Raw genomic sequence first — 15,311 nt, 5'->3', positions numbered from 1 at the left:
TCTAGTAACGACTGGTAATAAGGCCAGGTGAGCTATTTCATTAGTGGTCCTCTTCAGACACTTGGCAAGGCCTTTTTAATAATTTTATTGAAATGCAAACTGTGTACTTGGCCGCGAACCAGTTCCAGTAGTGGCTCCGTGACCCGTTTGACTGCCTGCAGCGAACAGGGTTTATATGTGGGAAAGTCCTCTCATCTGGGTTGGTTAATTGCGCGGTTGCCTGGCAACTGCTGATGAGTCTTGGCTTGGGAAAGTATTCTCTTATATTAAAAAAGTCTTATGTATGAATAAAGTATGAATCTTCAAGATCTTGTATGTTTTTATTTTTTTGATAGCAAAATGGACTTCATAAAGTCCAGAAAAGACTTCATCTTGTCTTGTGTAGTGGTACATCTTGGGGGGACACTACTTATATAACTAAAACCTTACAAATGGCACTCTGAACTAATGTCCCCAAACTAAACAAAACAACCAAACTATATATAAAATTTATGGCTATACAAAATCAAATATATTTGCTTGTAAGCATCCATCTGCCTGTCAAATCACCCTTAATATACATTAAATTACACTTAATTGACATTTTTAAAATCCAAAGCGACTTACAGCTATTTAGATAGAGGGTACTGGTTACAGTCCCTGGAGCAGTGTGGGGTTAGGGGCCTTGCTCAAGGGCACCTCAACATTGGCTGGTGTGGGTTTCGAACCTGCAACCTTTTGGATTCCAAAACCGACTCCCTAACCATTGGGCCACGGCTGCCCCAATGCACATGTAAGTCATGAAAGACAAGTCTCACCCTTGTTGCTTTTGTCTCCCTTGCCCTGCCTGCTCTGATAGGATCATCGAGATGAACAACAACCGGCCGCCACTGACGTTCAAGCGTTTCCAGGCCATCGTGAGCCGGCTGGAGCTGCCCAGGAAGCCGCTGGCCACAGTCACGCCGGAGCAGATGGACAGCTGCCGCATACGCATCGCCGACAATCACGACGAACACTACAGCGTGCCCTCGCTCCAGGAGCTCGGTGAGTTACCAATAATGTAATGTAATGTTGCATTCATAAGCCAGCCTACTGCTAAGGTCACATTCACAACAAGTAATTTAAACTGATCACCTATTCACTATATAGTGCACAATCACAACGAACACTACAGCGTGCCCTCGGTCCAGGAGCTTGGTGAGTTACCAGCGCTAGTCATTTAAACTGATTTAACTAGTGGTCACTCATTCACTATATACTCCACAATCACGACAAACACTACGGCGTGCCCTCGCTCGGGGAGCTGGGTGAGTTACCAACAGCCAGACTGCTGCTGGTAATGTCACATTCATAACACAAGTCATTTAAACTGATCACCTATTCAGTACATACTGAACACTACAGCGTGCCCTCGCTCAAGGAGCTAGGTGAGTTACCAACAGCCAGACTGCGGGTAATGTTATATTCTATAATATTATATAAGCTAGCCTACTTCTAAGGTCACATTCATAACACAAGTAATTTAAACTGATCACCTATTCAGTATATACTGAACACTACAGCGTGCCCTCGCTCCAGGAGCTGTGTGAGTTACCAACAGCCAGCCTACTGGCGCTAGTCATTTAAACTGATTTAACTAGTGATCACTAGGGGTGGGTATTGGCAAAGGGTTCACGATTCGATGCGCATCACGATACACATGCCACGATGCGATTCTATCACGATGCATTGCGATTCATGTACTACTGTGATGCATTGCGATATTTACTTCAGTAAATGTGTAAAATACAGCTTATTTGTCAGTTGCTGTGTAGCTTTCTTAAGTCAGTTCATTCTATTTAAGCATTCTATCATCTGGGAGAGAGCTTACATCACAACAGAAATATTACCTATTCTCTACTGAACAAAATAACCCGTGGCAAATCGAATTTTATTGTTTTCAAATAATCAATTGTCATGAATCCATGCAGTATATTGAGAAAATAAGTATCACGATACTTTGTCATGAATCGATGCATTGTATCGTGAGAGTAAGTATCGCGATGCATCGATATGACGATTATTTTGCACACCCCTAGTGATCACTCATTCACTATATAGTGCACAATCACGACGAACACTACAGCGTGCCCTCGCTCCAGGAGCTGGGCGAGTTACCACAAGCCAGACTACATCTTAGCCTATCAAAACATAACGAAAAAGTTTTCCGTCTCATATACAGTCAGTCTCTGGTTATACTGTTTCGATTGACACTGACAGTAACTTAAAAAATGGCTTAGGTGTGTAGCTGTTGTTCAATGAGTTAATATGGGAACAGGTGTGACTGTGGATCTGTATGCTCTTGTGTTGTCAGGCTTCAGGAATGTAAGCCAGGCTGATCAAGTCTGGAAAGGTGGTGAGACGGAGGCCTTGGAGCGTCTTAACAAGCATTTAGACCGAAAGGTGGGTAGTCTGTACTACGGCGAATCCTTCTCTGAGCCTGTGTACACTTTATCGCTTGCACATCATATTAGTTTAGTAGTAATTATTAGATATACAGTACATATTAGATTAGTAGTAATCACAGATATTGGAATAGACATTAAGTCTCTCTCTCTCTCTCTCTCTCTCTCTCTCTCTCTCTCTCTCTCTCTCTCTCTCTCTCTCTCTCTCTCTCATGTGCGCAAAATGTTGACCCATTGTTTGTGCTTATAAAATACAATACATTCTGTATTTGGCAGATTGTATATTCTTCCATTTGACTTTTCTCCCATATGAATCTGAAAATATGGTTGCCTTGTCAGTGTGGTTCTTTTGTGTAATGTGATCCATAAAGACTTGTCAATTAAGTAGTAGCTTATCTCTGTTTTTGTTTGTTGTTTTTCCCCCAGGCATGGGTGGCCAACTTTGAGCGGCCGCGAATAAACATGTTGTCGCTGTTGGCCAGCCCTACGGGGTTAAGTCCGTACCTGCGCTTTGGATGCCTCTCCTGTCGAGTCTTCTACTACAACCTGCGAGACCTCTACATGAAGGTAGGCGGACGTGTGTCTGTGTGTGCAGGTGTGAGTGAGTGCATTAGATTTACAATTCTGGGCCCTGCCATGGCCAAACGATAGGGTACTCTTCTACCATGCGGCTGACCCGGGTTCGATTCCTGGCACGGGTCCTTTGTCGGCCCTTCCCCGTCTCTCTCTCTCCCCCCACTCGCTTCCTGTCACTACCTTCACTGTCCTATCAAATAAAGTAGAAAAAACAACAATTCTGCTCATAGAACATGCTAAAAAAAGACTGCTTATTGCGTACAAAGGCATGCATGCAATGCACAGAATTGTAAATCTGATATAATCATATGGTCATAGATGTGTGTGCTTGTGTCTGTGTGAATGCCTGTCACTGTGACTAGCAGTAGTCAGTGTTGGCAGATTGGGCGGTTTCCCGCCCAATTGTACTGCTTAGGATGGCCGTGTGTGAAAAAAAAAAAAGAATTTTGGAGAAAAAAAACCTTTGGCCAATTTTTGGCCATAGAAAGCAATAGACTTTGGGTGGGATTTAGTGCTTCCAGGCGGGTTTTGAGAATTTTTTGGGCTGGAAATCATCAGCCTCATCTGGCAACCCTGGCAGTAGTCTGCTAGTATGGCGGACCCTGTCTGTAATGGACAGGTCTTTTGCTACACTGTGACATCGATGCCGCCAATAATTCAGTTAGATCTACCATATTGTAGGTCTACTGTGTCGGGTTCAGTCGAGGAGATGTGTGTTGTGACAGTGCTTTGACAGCAGCCATCTTTGCAGACATGCATGTCTTTAGACACGCTGTCTTGATGCACACACTGCTTCACACCACACTGGGAATCTTTTGTGACTAGCCACTAGCGCCAACCATATTTGGTTGTCCACTTGTACAGTCCCAGGAAAAAGTTTGTACACCCTTTGAAATTTCTTACATTTCAGTCAAAATTTATCATAAAACATGGTCTGACCTTCCCGGAAATCTCAAGAAGGAACAATCAGAGTCTGCTTTAACTAATTCCACACAAACATTTACATGTTATCATATTTTATTGGCCATAAGGCTATAACATTCACAGGACAGCAAGGCATAAGTAAGTACACCCTTGCATTAAATAGGTTTTAACCCTCAGTTAGTTGCAATATCCTCAACCAGACTTGATCTGTAGTTGCAGATCAGATTAACAAAACAATCTGGATGTATCTTGTCTCCCTCTTCTTTAGAGAACTGCCTCTCGTCAGCAAGGTTTCGGGGATGTCTGGAGTGCATAGCTTTATTGACTTCATGCCATATAATCTCAATTGTTTTTAGTCAGGGCTTTGACTGGACTATTCCAGAATGTGTATTTCATTGTTATGAAGCCATTCTAATGTCGATTTGCTTCTAAAGTATGGGTTGTTGTCACATTTCAGCACCCATCCTCTTATGTGCTTCAACTGTGTGACAGACTTCCTCACGTTTTTTTCTGTAAAATATCACAATAAACTTGAGTTCATTGCTCCACTGATAATAGCAAACTTTCAAAGGCCTGAGGCAGCAAGGTAGCCGCATATAATGATGCTCCCGCCACCATACTCAGAAGTGGAGATGTAACCAAGAATAACTAAAAATGGGGTTCATTCTGCCAATCTAAAATTAATGGGGTTTCTGTCCAAAAAAATATTGCTGCACCTTTGAGGTTTGTGAAAAAGCATTTATATGCTTCATAAAATTACTGCTAAATATTCTGCAGACCAACGTTGAAACCAAAGTTGAATTTTTCAGGGGAACACATATGTTACGACCACTGGCTCGTGAGTGATAGTAACATAAAGGGAGACCACGCCGATTTGTGCATTTTACTAAAACAAAGGTTTATTTACAAAAACATGGACGATCAGTAACATGAACCAACCAAGGGGTGTATCAGTAAGTGAGTGTTGTGGTGCAAGTGTGGTGCTGGAGCATGGCTGCCGTCGGCCTTGACCATACAGTCTGCCAGACGAGTGAGCCGAGTCAGAGTGGAGAGAGAGCGAGTGCAGACAGGAAGGACTCCTTTTGTAGCCCAACCCATTAGCCCAATGATGGAATCCTGGTCATGCCAGCCCACAGCTCCACCTGCAGGACTGGAGACCATGGACAGACAGTCAGAAATGGCAACCCCAGCCAAGCTGTCATGGCTGGGCGTGACATCCCTCCCCCCTTAAAAACAGAGGCCCGATCTAATGGGTCTCTGAAGCACCATCAATATTAGCAAAACAAAATAAACAAAAAATTAGCCACACAGTATGCCATTAGCAAATAATTCTAGAATCCCCAATAATGCAACTAGTACCCCAGAGCAGCCAGACCCGCAATGCCAATTTTCACCCTCCCCACCCCCAGCCCAATATGAAACCTGCAAATCCCGGATCCAAGGACAGCAAACCTTTAAGGCAAACAAAAAGGACGGGTTAGAGAGACAAAGAACAGAGAATGACCAGCCCGTAAACACAAGAGTGCATTAACCAGCACCTTTTCTAAACAACCCAATGAACTTATGTGGAGGCTTGCCCGGACCAATCACAGACTCTAAGCCACGATCAACAAATGATGATATCAGAGAAGGCAGGTGTGCCTAATTGTGCATGTGTGCTTCACCTAGCACAGCTCTGAACTTTTTAAGTGGAGAAGGCTGCAAACAATTATCTACCTTCACAGCAGAACAGGTAGACATATCAGGCTTACCAATATCACCTGGGCGCACAGCAGAAGACACCACAGGTCTACTTTTTTCAATTCGAGCCTGACAACGTTCCAGTGACACTGGGCAACTTTTCTTCCAGTGTCCTTCTTCCAAGCAATAATTACAGCGGTCAATTTTTCGTAAGCCTACCTGGTCATTAACATTTGGGTCAAACTTTGGAATCTTGCAATTGCCATGACTAAAACTGTCTTTACGATTGTAACGAGGAGGAGAATTCAATGAAGGACAACTAGGATGATCATAACGATTGTCTTTACGACCATAACGAGGACAATGAGAATGCAATTGAGATTGATGCGAAGGGTTAATTCGATGATCATGATAACGAGGTCTGCCATGATGTGCCTTACTCTTGTGAGTCAATTCAAAACCATCGGCCAGAAGAGCTGCCTCTGCTGCAGTCTTTACTCCGCGCCCATTGATTAAGTGGAGAATTCTTTTCGGCAGGATGTTCTTAAATTGTTCAAAAATCAGCAAATCACACAACGCTTCAAACTTGTCAACAGACTCTGCAGTGAGCCACTGATTAAAACTCTTGGTCAATCTCCTCACCACATCTGCATGAGTTTGATTGCCATGTTTGCGTAAATTCCTGAAATGCTGTCGATAAGCTTCTGGATGAAGTTGGTAACATTTTAAGATGGCTTGTTTCACCACATCATAGTTTCGGTTCTCAACAGGTAAAGCCACAAATGCCCTCTGTGCTTTGCCCACTAGCCGTGGCACTAAGAGCAGTGTTCGATCCTCATCCTTAATTTTTCTTTGAGCGATGACATGTTCAAACAATGAGAAAAATACCTCTGGGTCACGTTCATCAAAGTTAGGTATGAATTCCAAATTTTCAAACAACCTATCCTTCGCCTTTTGCTGAAGTTCATGTTCCATTCTCATTTTCTCTACTTCCAATTTGCTTTTCTCCAGTTCAAGTCTCATTTTCTCCAATTCAAAATTCTTCTCCAATTCCAACAGCTGTTTTTGTTGCTCAAAACTTGACAAGCTTGGACTAACAGGCTGTGCAGCCTCAATTACAGGTTTCATTTCAGTCAGGTGTTTCTGCTTAGCTGACCTAATCGCTGATGGCAAGTCAATTCCCTGACCAGCTAATTGCACCAATTGCTGCTTGTTTAATGCTGCCAACAAGGTCTCCAGCGGAGCCTTTACCAAATCCTCCATCGCAATCATTTTTCTCAAATCCAGTCAATGACAAACTAGAGGTATGCAACAACAAAAATCAATCTGCCTACTGCGTGAATAAACTAGAGGAAACAAAACCAAAAACTAGCTCCATCAAGCTAGGCTCTCTCTACAAACAATCCAACCCGGTCACTAGTACATTGCAGTTTTGTTAGCACAGGAAATTAACCACGGAGCATCCCCCTAAACATTTGCCCCCCCACTAGTCTAACCTATTTTCACACAGAGCCCGAGGACGAGGATCATTTACTCACCAATACCTGTGGAGACGTACCATCCCGACAAAGCCGATTCAGCCGTTTCTCCAAGGCGGTGCCCTCGCCCAGACTCTGTGACAGCAGGAACCTAAAACCCGTGCTAGATGGGGATAAAGGCAACAGCTCCTACAGGTTCTATGCCATGCTACAAACTGCAATGAATCTTGACCAAAATGGCTGGAACATCCAAAATAAATGCTCTAATGTTCTACCTACACTTGCAAATGTAAACCATCAAAAGCACAAACCAGCGGATCTCCCCAATACAATGACTGATAGGCCCCAATTAAATCATATCAGTCAGTACACTTGAAACTTAACTACTCTCCTTCCTACGCTCCCATTGCCAGTAGAAGGAATTCTTGTAGTCTTACACAAAACAATTAGTACCTTAGTAGCTCTACACACCTTCCTACGCTCCCATAGCCTGTAGAAGGAATTACATTAGCTTTTACACAACACAGAACATAAGTATCTCTACGCACCTTTCTACGCTACCATAGCCAGTAGAAGGAATTATCATATACTTATTCCAAAGTGTACCAAAGTAGGCCTATGCACCTTCCTACGCTGCCACCGTAGCAGGAATTATCATAGCCTTTACCAAATCATTACCAAATCTCTGAATCTTTAGTTAAGACGAGCCCCCATATGTTACGACCACTGGCTCGTGAGTGATAGTAACATAAAGGGAGACCACGCCGATTTGTGCATTTTACTAAAACAAAGGTTTATTTACAAAAACATGGACGATCAGTAACATGAACCAACCAAGGGGTGTATCAGTAAGTGAGTGTTGTGGTGCAAGTGTGGTGCTGGAGCATGGCTGCCGTCGGCCTTGACCATACAGTCTGCCAGACGAGTGAGCCGAGTCAGAGTGGAGAGAGCGAGTGCAGACAGGAAGGACTCCTTTTGTAGCCCAACCCATTAGCCCAATGATGGAATCCTGTTCGAGTCAGCCCACAGCTCCACCTGCAGGACTGGAGACCATGGACAGACAGTCAGAAATGGCAACCCCAGCCAAGCTGTCATGGCTGGGCGTGACACATAGTATCATGTTTGGAGGAGAACTGGAGAACCACACCTTCACCAAAACATCATCTCCACCTTTGAGTATGGTGGCGGGAACATCATTATATGCGGCTACCTTGGTGCCTCAGGCCCTTGTCAGTTTGCTATTATCAGTGGAACAATGAACTCAGAAGTTTATTGAGATATTTTACAGTAAAAAGTGAGGTAGTCTGTCACACAGTTGAGGCACACAAGAGGATGGGTGCTGAAATGGGACAACAACCCATACTTTAGAGGCAATTGACATTTGAATTGCTTCATAACAATGAAATACATATTCTGGAATAGCCCAGTCAAAGCTCTGACAAAAAACATTTGAGATGATATGGCATGAAGTCAAGAAAGATATTCACTCCAGATATCCCAGAAACTTTGCTGAAGAAGGGCAGTTTTTTTAAAGAAGAGGGAGTCAAGATACATCCAGATTGTTTTGTTAATCTGATCTGCAACTACAGGAAACATCTGGTTGAGGTTATTGCGACAAACTTAGGGTTAAAACCTATTGAATGCAAGGGTGTACTTACTTATGCCTTGCTGTCCTGTGAATGTTTACATCTTATGGCCAATGAAAATATGTAAACTTGTAAATGTTTGGGTTGAATTAGTTAAAGCAGACTCTGGTTGTTCCTTCTTGTGATTTCCGGGAAGATCAGACCATGCTTTATGACCAATTTTGACAGAAATGTAAGAAATTTCAAAGGGTGTACAAACTTTTTCCTGGGACTGTATTTAATCTTTTTAGGAAATGCTTTGTCTATATCTGTACTGCTAGTCACACGTTGGAAAAAGGCAGTCAAGGGTTTGTTCAGACAAAAAAAGAGGAGACCCTGCTTAAATCAGGATTTTTCTTTAACCCGCTTCCCCCCCCTCATGGGACCCTTCTTCACACGTCTGGATGTGTCAGAGACGTCACAGAAAAAAATGAAAGTGGGGGCAATAATATCCTGCTGAACGTGGACTTTCTCATCTTTTTGGCCTGCTATGGTACTGCTCCCAGGTCATACACCAGTATGTGCAGGCTTTAAGCTCTCAGCAGTCATGGGTTTGTAATTTTTCAACATTGAAATCGCTTGTTGATAATGGTCCTGTACATCTAAATAGGATCCCCCAAAACTGCTGCAATTTCACATTCAGAATTTCATCCAGCCAAATTTTTAAAACGAGCCTGAAACTTCAAGTACCACATGATTGTCATTCATAATAAGGATTGCTGTCATACAGTGTTTAATGTCCTACAGTAACATGCCTCCACCTCCCCCCCCATCCCCAGCTGCGTACGTGCTGCAGCCCCCGCTCTGTTGTGATATTTGGTATGTTATAAGTGTTTTTTATTTTTTATTTATTTATGTATTATTAAATATTTTTGGGGGCTTTTTGCCTTTATTTGGAAGGACAGTAAAGGTAACGACAGGAAGCGAGTGGGGAGAGAGAGATGGGGAAGAGTCGGCAAAGGACCCGGGCCTGTACCCTACCCTGCCCTACCATTATTGCCACAGTAGGGCTATGTGATATGTATTTTTGTCATATAGTACAAGTGTTTTTGTAACATGTTCTTCCCCTTCTATTCCCAAGCTGCGTAAGCGCTGCAGCCCGCCCCTCTCGCTGTTCGGCCAGCTGCTGTGGCGGGAGTTCTTCTACACGGCGGCCACCACCAACCCGTCCTTCGACCGCATGGAGGGCAACCCGGTGTGCGTCCAGATCCCCTGGGACCACAACCCTGAGGCGCTGGCCAAGTGGGCCGAGGGACGCACCGGCTACCCGTGGATCGACGCCATCATGACCCAGCTGCGGCAGGAGGGCTGGATCCACCACCTGGCGCGCCACGCCGTGGCCTGCTTCCTCACCCGCGGAGACCTCTGGATCAGCTGGGAGAGCGGCATGAAGGTGAGTGAGGCCTGGGCCTTGGGGGCTTGGAAGGTGTGTGGGCTTGCGTGCGTGTGGGCGTGTGCGCATGTGTGCGTGTACCATGTGAATGAGTGAACACACAATGCTGTGGTCATGAACATGTGCATGAATGTCAGGCCTGCGGGCTTGGAAGGTGTGTGTGCGTGTGCGCATGCATGTGTGCGTGCACCTTGTGAGTGAGTGAGCAAGCGCACAGTACTGTGGTCATGAAGGTGAGGCCTGGGCGCTTGGAAGTTGTGTGCGTGCATTTGTGCGTGTGTGCATGCGTGCGTGTAGCCATGTGAACCACAGTGCTGTGGTCATGAAAATGTGTGCATGAAGGTGAGGCCTGCCTGGGGGCTTGGAAGGTGTGTGCGTGCATTTGTGCGTGTGCGTATGCGTATGCGTATGCGTATGCGTATGCATATGCGTGCATGTGTGCAGGGCCACTGACAGCTTTTGACGGGCCCGGGGCAAAGTCATTTAAAAGGGCCCTCGATCCAATACACAACTTACAATTTTGGGCCCCCTCTATCTATCTATCTCTGGGCCCGGGACAACTGACCACTTTGTCTCCCCCCTGTCGGCGTGCACCATGTCAGTGAGCGAGCGCACAGTGCTGTGGTCATGAAAATGTGTGCATGCTTTCTCCTCACCGGGGAATACAGTAAAGCAGAATGAAGATGAGCACTGCTTGGGGCAGGGAAGTTAAGATACGTTTTCATTTCCTGGATTGATTCTATTCTGATCCAGAAATTCGCATTTATGCCTAGAATTGTAAGATAGGCTATAAAAACCTAAGTATCTCGGGTTCTGAAGCACATACAAACATGATATACCTTGGTATGAAGAGGTGGGAAACTTGGTATGAGAGAGAAAGGTGGGAAAAGGCTAGCACTAGTAACATGTTCAGGCCGTATTTGTGCATGTAGCCTACGTGAATGTGGAAAAGAGCTACAGATGTGGTTCAGAAAATATATTCGCCTATAATCATCTGCAAAAGATCGATCCACGAACGTGTATCGATATCGGATCACGATTCGACCTTTTAACATACCTGCAAACTTGTCACCTTTCGGCGAAATTCGCCGTTTTGATCTGAAAATAGGTCACTTATGTGAATCGTGTAGATCCGAAGAGGTTTTTTTTGGGGGGGGGAGGGGTAGACGGACTACAGACAGATAGACTGGATACGGTACTCATACAATCTAATACTACTAGTTCTACAGACATTGGTCTTTTGTTGGTCTGCCTCTGCCCTCTCGTTCCCATTGGCCGGCAACGTGTGTCGGGGGAAACATTGACCAATCAGAGCGCTAATTCAGAGGCTAGTTCTACTAGCGGCAAAACTTCGAGGCACCGCATCAGTCGGAGTGAACAGCTGATGAATCGGTGGCTGTCAAACATATTCCCCCGTCAATGCTGTCATTATCTTTACCTTCGGTACTATCGCTTTCCTTTTACAAATGACCGCTGTCCAAATCACTGTTTTAAAAGTAAACGGGATTTGAGCAGGGTTTATGAATTGTGAATGGTTTCATTAGCTATGTCCACTTGTGAAAATAAATAGCCTCAACGGCAGCAGGTCTGCGGTCCTAACATGGATGCTTAGCTTTGATACTTGACCAAAACGGTATTGGATACTTCAGAGTGAGAAAATGTGTTAGAATGACGGTAGGCAGGGCCCGACTGCGCTATAAATTGGCAGATTAGCAGAGAACTACCGGTAAATTTGGTTCCCTTATGTCTGATCATTTAACCGGGAATAGCGAGAGCCCTCTCTACAGGCTCGATGAAACCTTCATAAACGTCAGAGGAATGCATAGCAATGGCTATTTGTCGTGCCCCCGCCCCTCAATAGCTATTATTTTTGCAACGTGTGCAATCATGATTTTAATGTTAGCCACCAAGGACATAATACTATTAGTCTAAATAGCCTATTAACCTAGATGACATCTGTTATCTTATTCTACAATCTAATACTTCTTCATAGTACACCATTTTATTGGGGAAATGCTGAAATTCGACCATCATTCATTCATTCATAAATTCACTAAAATATCTTGGTACTATTTTATATAGCTAATTTATATTATACATTTCCCTATTATTTACCCTCTTTAGCCAAAAGCAGCAAATGCTTTAATTTCATAGTCAAATGCAGTGGGGCTCAGAGTTAAGACAACCCCAACCTCCCTCATTTTGGCTGGTAAATAGGACAACTTAAATTTTGACAGGTGGTAAGTGCAGAGGCGCTCCTTGTCATTAGGCTAGATAGGCAGCCGCTTGGGGGCCCCAAACTAAATGGTGAACAGCTCAAGTCAAGTCAAGTAGGTTTTATTGTCAATTTCTTTACATGCACTGGTCATACAAAGAATTTGAAATTACATTTCTTGCTTTCCCATACAGACATAGCTAAGACTATACAGTAGTTGTTGAATTTTCGCTTGGTGTCCCAGCTCAACCTAGAATTGCCTCTGGGTGATTGTATGTTTGGCTTGTAAGACATATATTGGCTGGTGATTAATAAAATTCATTCAGAAGTCTGATTTCTAATAGTGTAGGCCCAATAAACAAAATATAGTCTTTTTCCCTGTTTTTTTTTGGGGGGGTGGGGGGGGGCAGGGGGGTTCGCCACGCCGCGATGCCGCGATTAGTTTGTCACCTTTTTCAACCCTCCTGAGTTTGCAGGTATGTTTTAAACCCAGCCCTAATGGGCTGTGTGGTAGTGATGCTGGTTGATTTCTAAATAAGACCTTCATCATATGAATGAATTTAATTATCTTGAAGTTTAAAAACAAAACGGCTATGCATTTGTTCTGACTTTCTCTGGGCTCTCATCGTGGCTTTAAATTTTTTGAAGGATATAAACTTAACAGATCTGTGTATTGTAGATGTGCATGTACGCTTAGCAGGCCTGATGATTCAGAAACATAAAAAAAAATAAAAAAAAGTTTTGTCCAGGGATTTGTGTTCAGCCAGCGCATCATCCAGCCTTGTAACTAGGTAACCAGCTGCTGGTGTGGTGATGCCACTCGAAGTGGGAAATGAATGGGGGAGAGCCGTATTGTACAGGCCTGGGACATTAGCCTACTATTTAAGAGTTGAAGCCATTTCCTGTGGAAATTAATTTTAAGCAATGAATATGTCAGAAGAAGTGGATCACACGCCAGCGCAGGGCATTAAGAGATATTCACAGGTCGCTGCAATGTTCTTTTGCTCTCTCTTATCCCCTCTCTCTCTCTCTCTCTCTCTCTCTCTCTCTCTCTCTCTCTCTCTCTCTCTCTCTCTCTCCGTTCTAAAAGCAGCCTTTGATTTACTGCTCCCATTACTTGCCATCGCTGTGCTAATGTCACTGTTGCTAGGGAACAGGGCACGCTCTAGCTGGAGTGGCACTTGAACTCTCCTGAGCTGGCAGAGCGGAGTAATGAGCCTAGAGGAAGAGGAAGAGGAAGAGGAGAGAAGAGGCTCTGTTGTGCAGCGCCGGCTTTACACGCATCTTCATGGCGTCATCTTCACATTGTGTTTTGTGCTGGGTCTTAATCGTGCTGCTTTGACGTACAGTAAAAACCCACGGTATAGGCTACACATGGGCCTAAAGTTTCATTCATTCATTCAGTCACATTCATTTTCAAGGCCCAGAGGAGAGGATCTATTTTCTTCTTCATGGCATCGTCTTCACATTATGTTTTGTGCGGGGTCTTTTCTTTATCGTGTTGCTTTGACGTACAGTAGGCCTATGTCTAGCCTATATAGATTTTCTTTTCAAAGTTGTATCTTCCAGGGATCCCTAATGGAGCACATTCATTTTCAAGGACCTCCACCCCGCCCCATAAATGCATGAACTGTATGTCAAGGGTTGTGACGTGTTCTCGCCATGATAAATGAAAAGTCTCTTATCGTTGCTTGTGTTTATTAGTTATGAGAATGGGAGCAATGAACCGAATGTGATTGGATAACTGTAACTAAACACCACTGATATCCTTGAACCTGTTCTGCCGTAGCATTTTCATCTATTAAAAATTAAATGTAAGGACCCCCTGACAATATACCACGGACCCCCAGGCTTTCCGGGACCCCATTTTGAGAACCCTTGGCCTAACCCCATTTTGAGAACCCTTGGCATATACTAAACATCTTTTCTCACTCCTCTGTGTTCAATAGCGTCATCTATGTGATTGTACGCTTGCGGTGTGGAATTATCTCCCCATCTGGGGTGTGCTATGACGTCATTTCCACCTGCGTGCGTACGTGCACGTTAGTTGTTTCACCATTTTCACGTAAGGGAGAGAAGATGGTCATATAAAGCACGTACTACGTCAGTACTAAGATGACATTACCAACCACATGTCAACACGCTCCTCACGAGCACACAGTGTTTTTGAAGTGATATCGTCGTATACAGTTGTTTTCAAAATAACTGTGTCTTTAAAAAAGATGTGTGTGTCCAAGTTCTTCAAATAAATTGTACTTTGTGTGTGTGTGTGTCTGTGTCTGTGTCTGTGTCTGTGTCTGTGTCTGTGTCTGTCTGCCTGTCTGCAGGTGTTTGAGGAGTTGCTGCTGGATGCTGACTGGAGTGTGAATGCGGGCAGCTGGATGTGGCTCTCCTGCAGTGCCTTCTTCCAGCAGTTCTTCCACTGCTACTGCCCCGTGGGCTTCGGCAAGAGGACCGACCCCAGCGGAGACTACATCAGGTGGGCTCACTCACTCACTCACTCACTCACTCACTCACTCACTCACTCACTCACTCACTCACTCACTCACTCACTCACTCACTACAAACCTCAGCAGAGACTACATCAGGTAGACACACACACACACACTCACACACAAGATCCCAGTGGAGGCTACATCAGGTGGGCACGTATACACACGCAGAGAGACGCACACACACACACACACACACACACACACACACACACACACACACACACACACACACACACACACACACACACACACACACACACACACACCTAAGGTTGGAGTGACCATGTGGGTGTAGGTATGCTATGCTGCCCTAAAAAAGGCAAAGTGCAGTAACTATGGCAACATTGCAACTGAGAAAAATGCATTCAAAGCCTTGGTATTAGGGTATTAGGTTAAACATTGTAGTTTTTGAACGTTGGACATATTTGAGCAATACCTCTAAAAATGGGACAAATTTGGACCATACGACTGTCAAAAAATAAAGGCGGCATGAAGATCATTT

General features: G+C 44.3%; 1 protein-coding gene across 1 annotated transcript in view; it reads left to right on the top strand.

Moving 5' to 3' along the window:
• The window catches only part of cry2 (cryptochrome circadian regulator 2), a 36,672-nt gene that overhangs the window by 10,340 nt on the left and 11,021 nt on the right, over window positions 1-15,311 (top strand). Inside the window, exons 4-8 of the mRNA XM_063196940.1 lie at window positions 839-1,023; window positions 2,333-2,421; window positions 2,850-2,990; window positions 9,788-10,099; window positions 14,642-14,793. Coding sequence (XP_063053010.1) covers window positions 839-1,023; window positions 2,333-2,421; window positions 2,850-2,990; window positions 9,788-10,099; window positions 14,642-14,793 — 879 coding nt within the window. The remainder of the gene's footprint in view (window positions 1-838; window positions 1,024-2,332; window positions 2,422-2,849; window positions 2,991-9,787; window positions 10,100-14,641; window positions 14,794-15,311) is intronic.

The sequence above is a fragment of the Engraulis encrasicolus genome, chromosome 4, assembly GCF_034702125.1.
Source record: "Engraulis encrasicolus isolate BLACKSEA-1 chromosome 4, IST_EnEncr_1.0, whole genome shotgun sequence".
Classification (NCBI taxonomy): domain Eukaryota; kingdom Metazoa; phylum Chordata; class Actinopteri; order Clupeiformes; family Engraulidae; genus Engraulis; species Engraulis encrasicolus.
The sequence above is the reverse complement of the archived record's forward strand: the minus strand, read 5'-3'. Positions and strand labels throughout refer to the sequence as shown.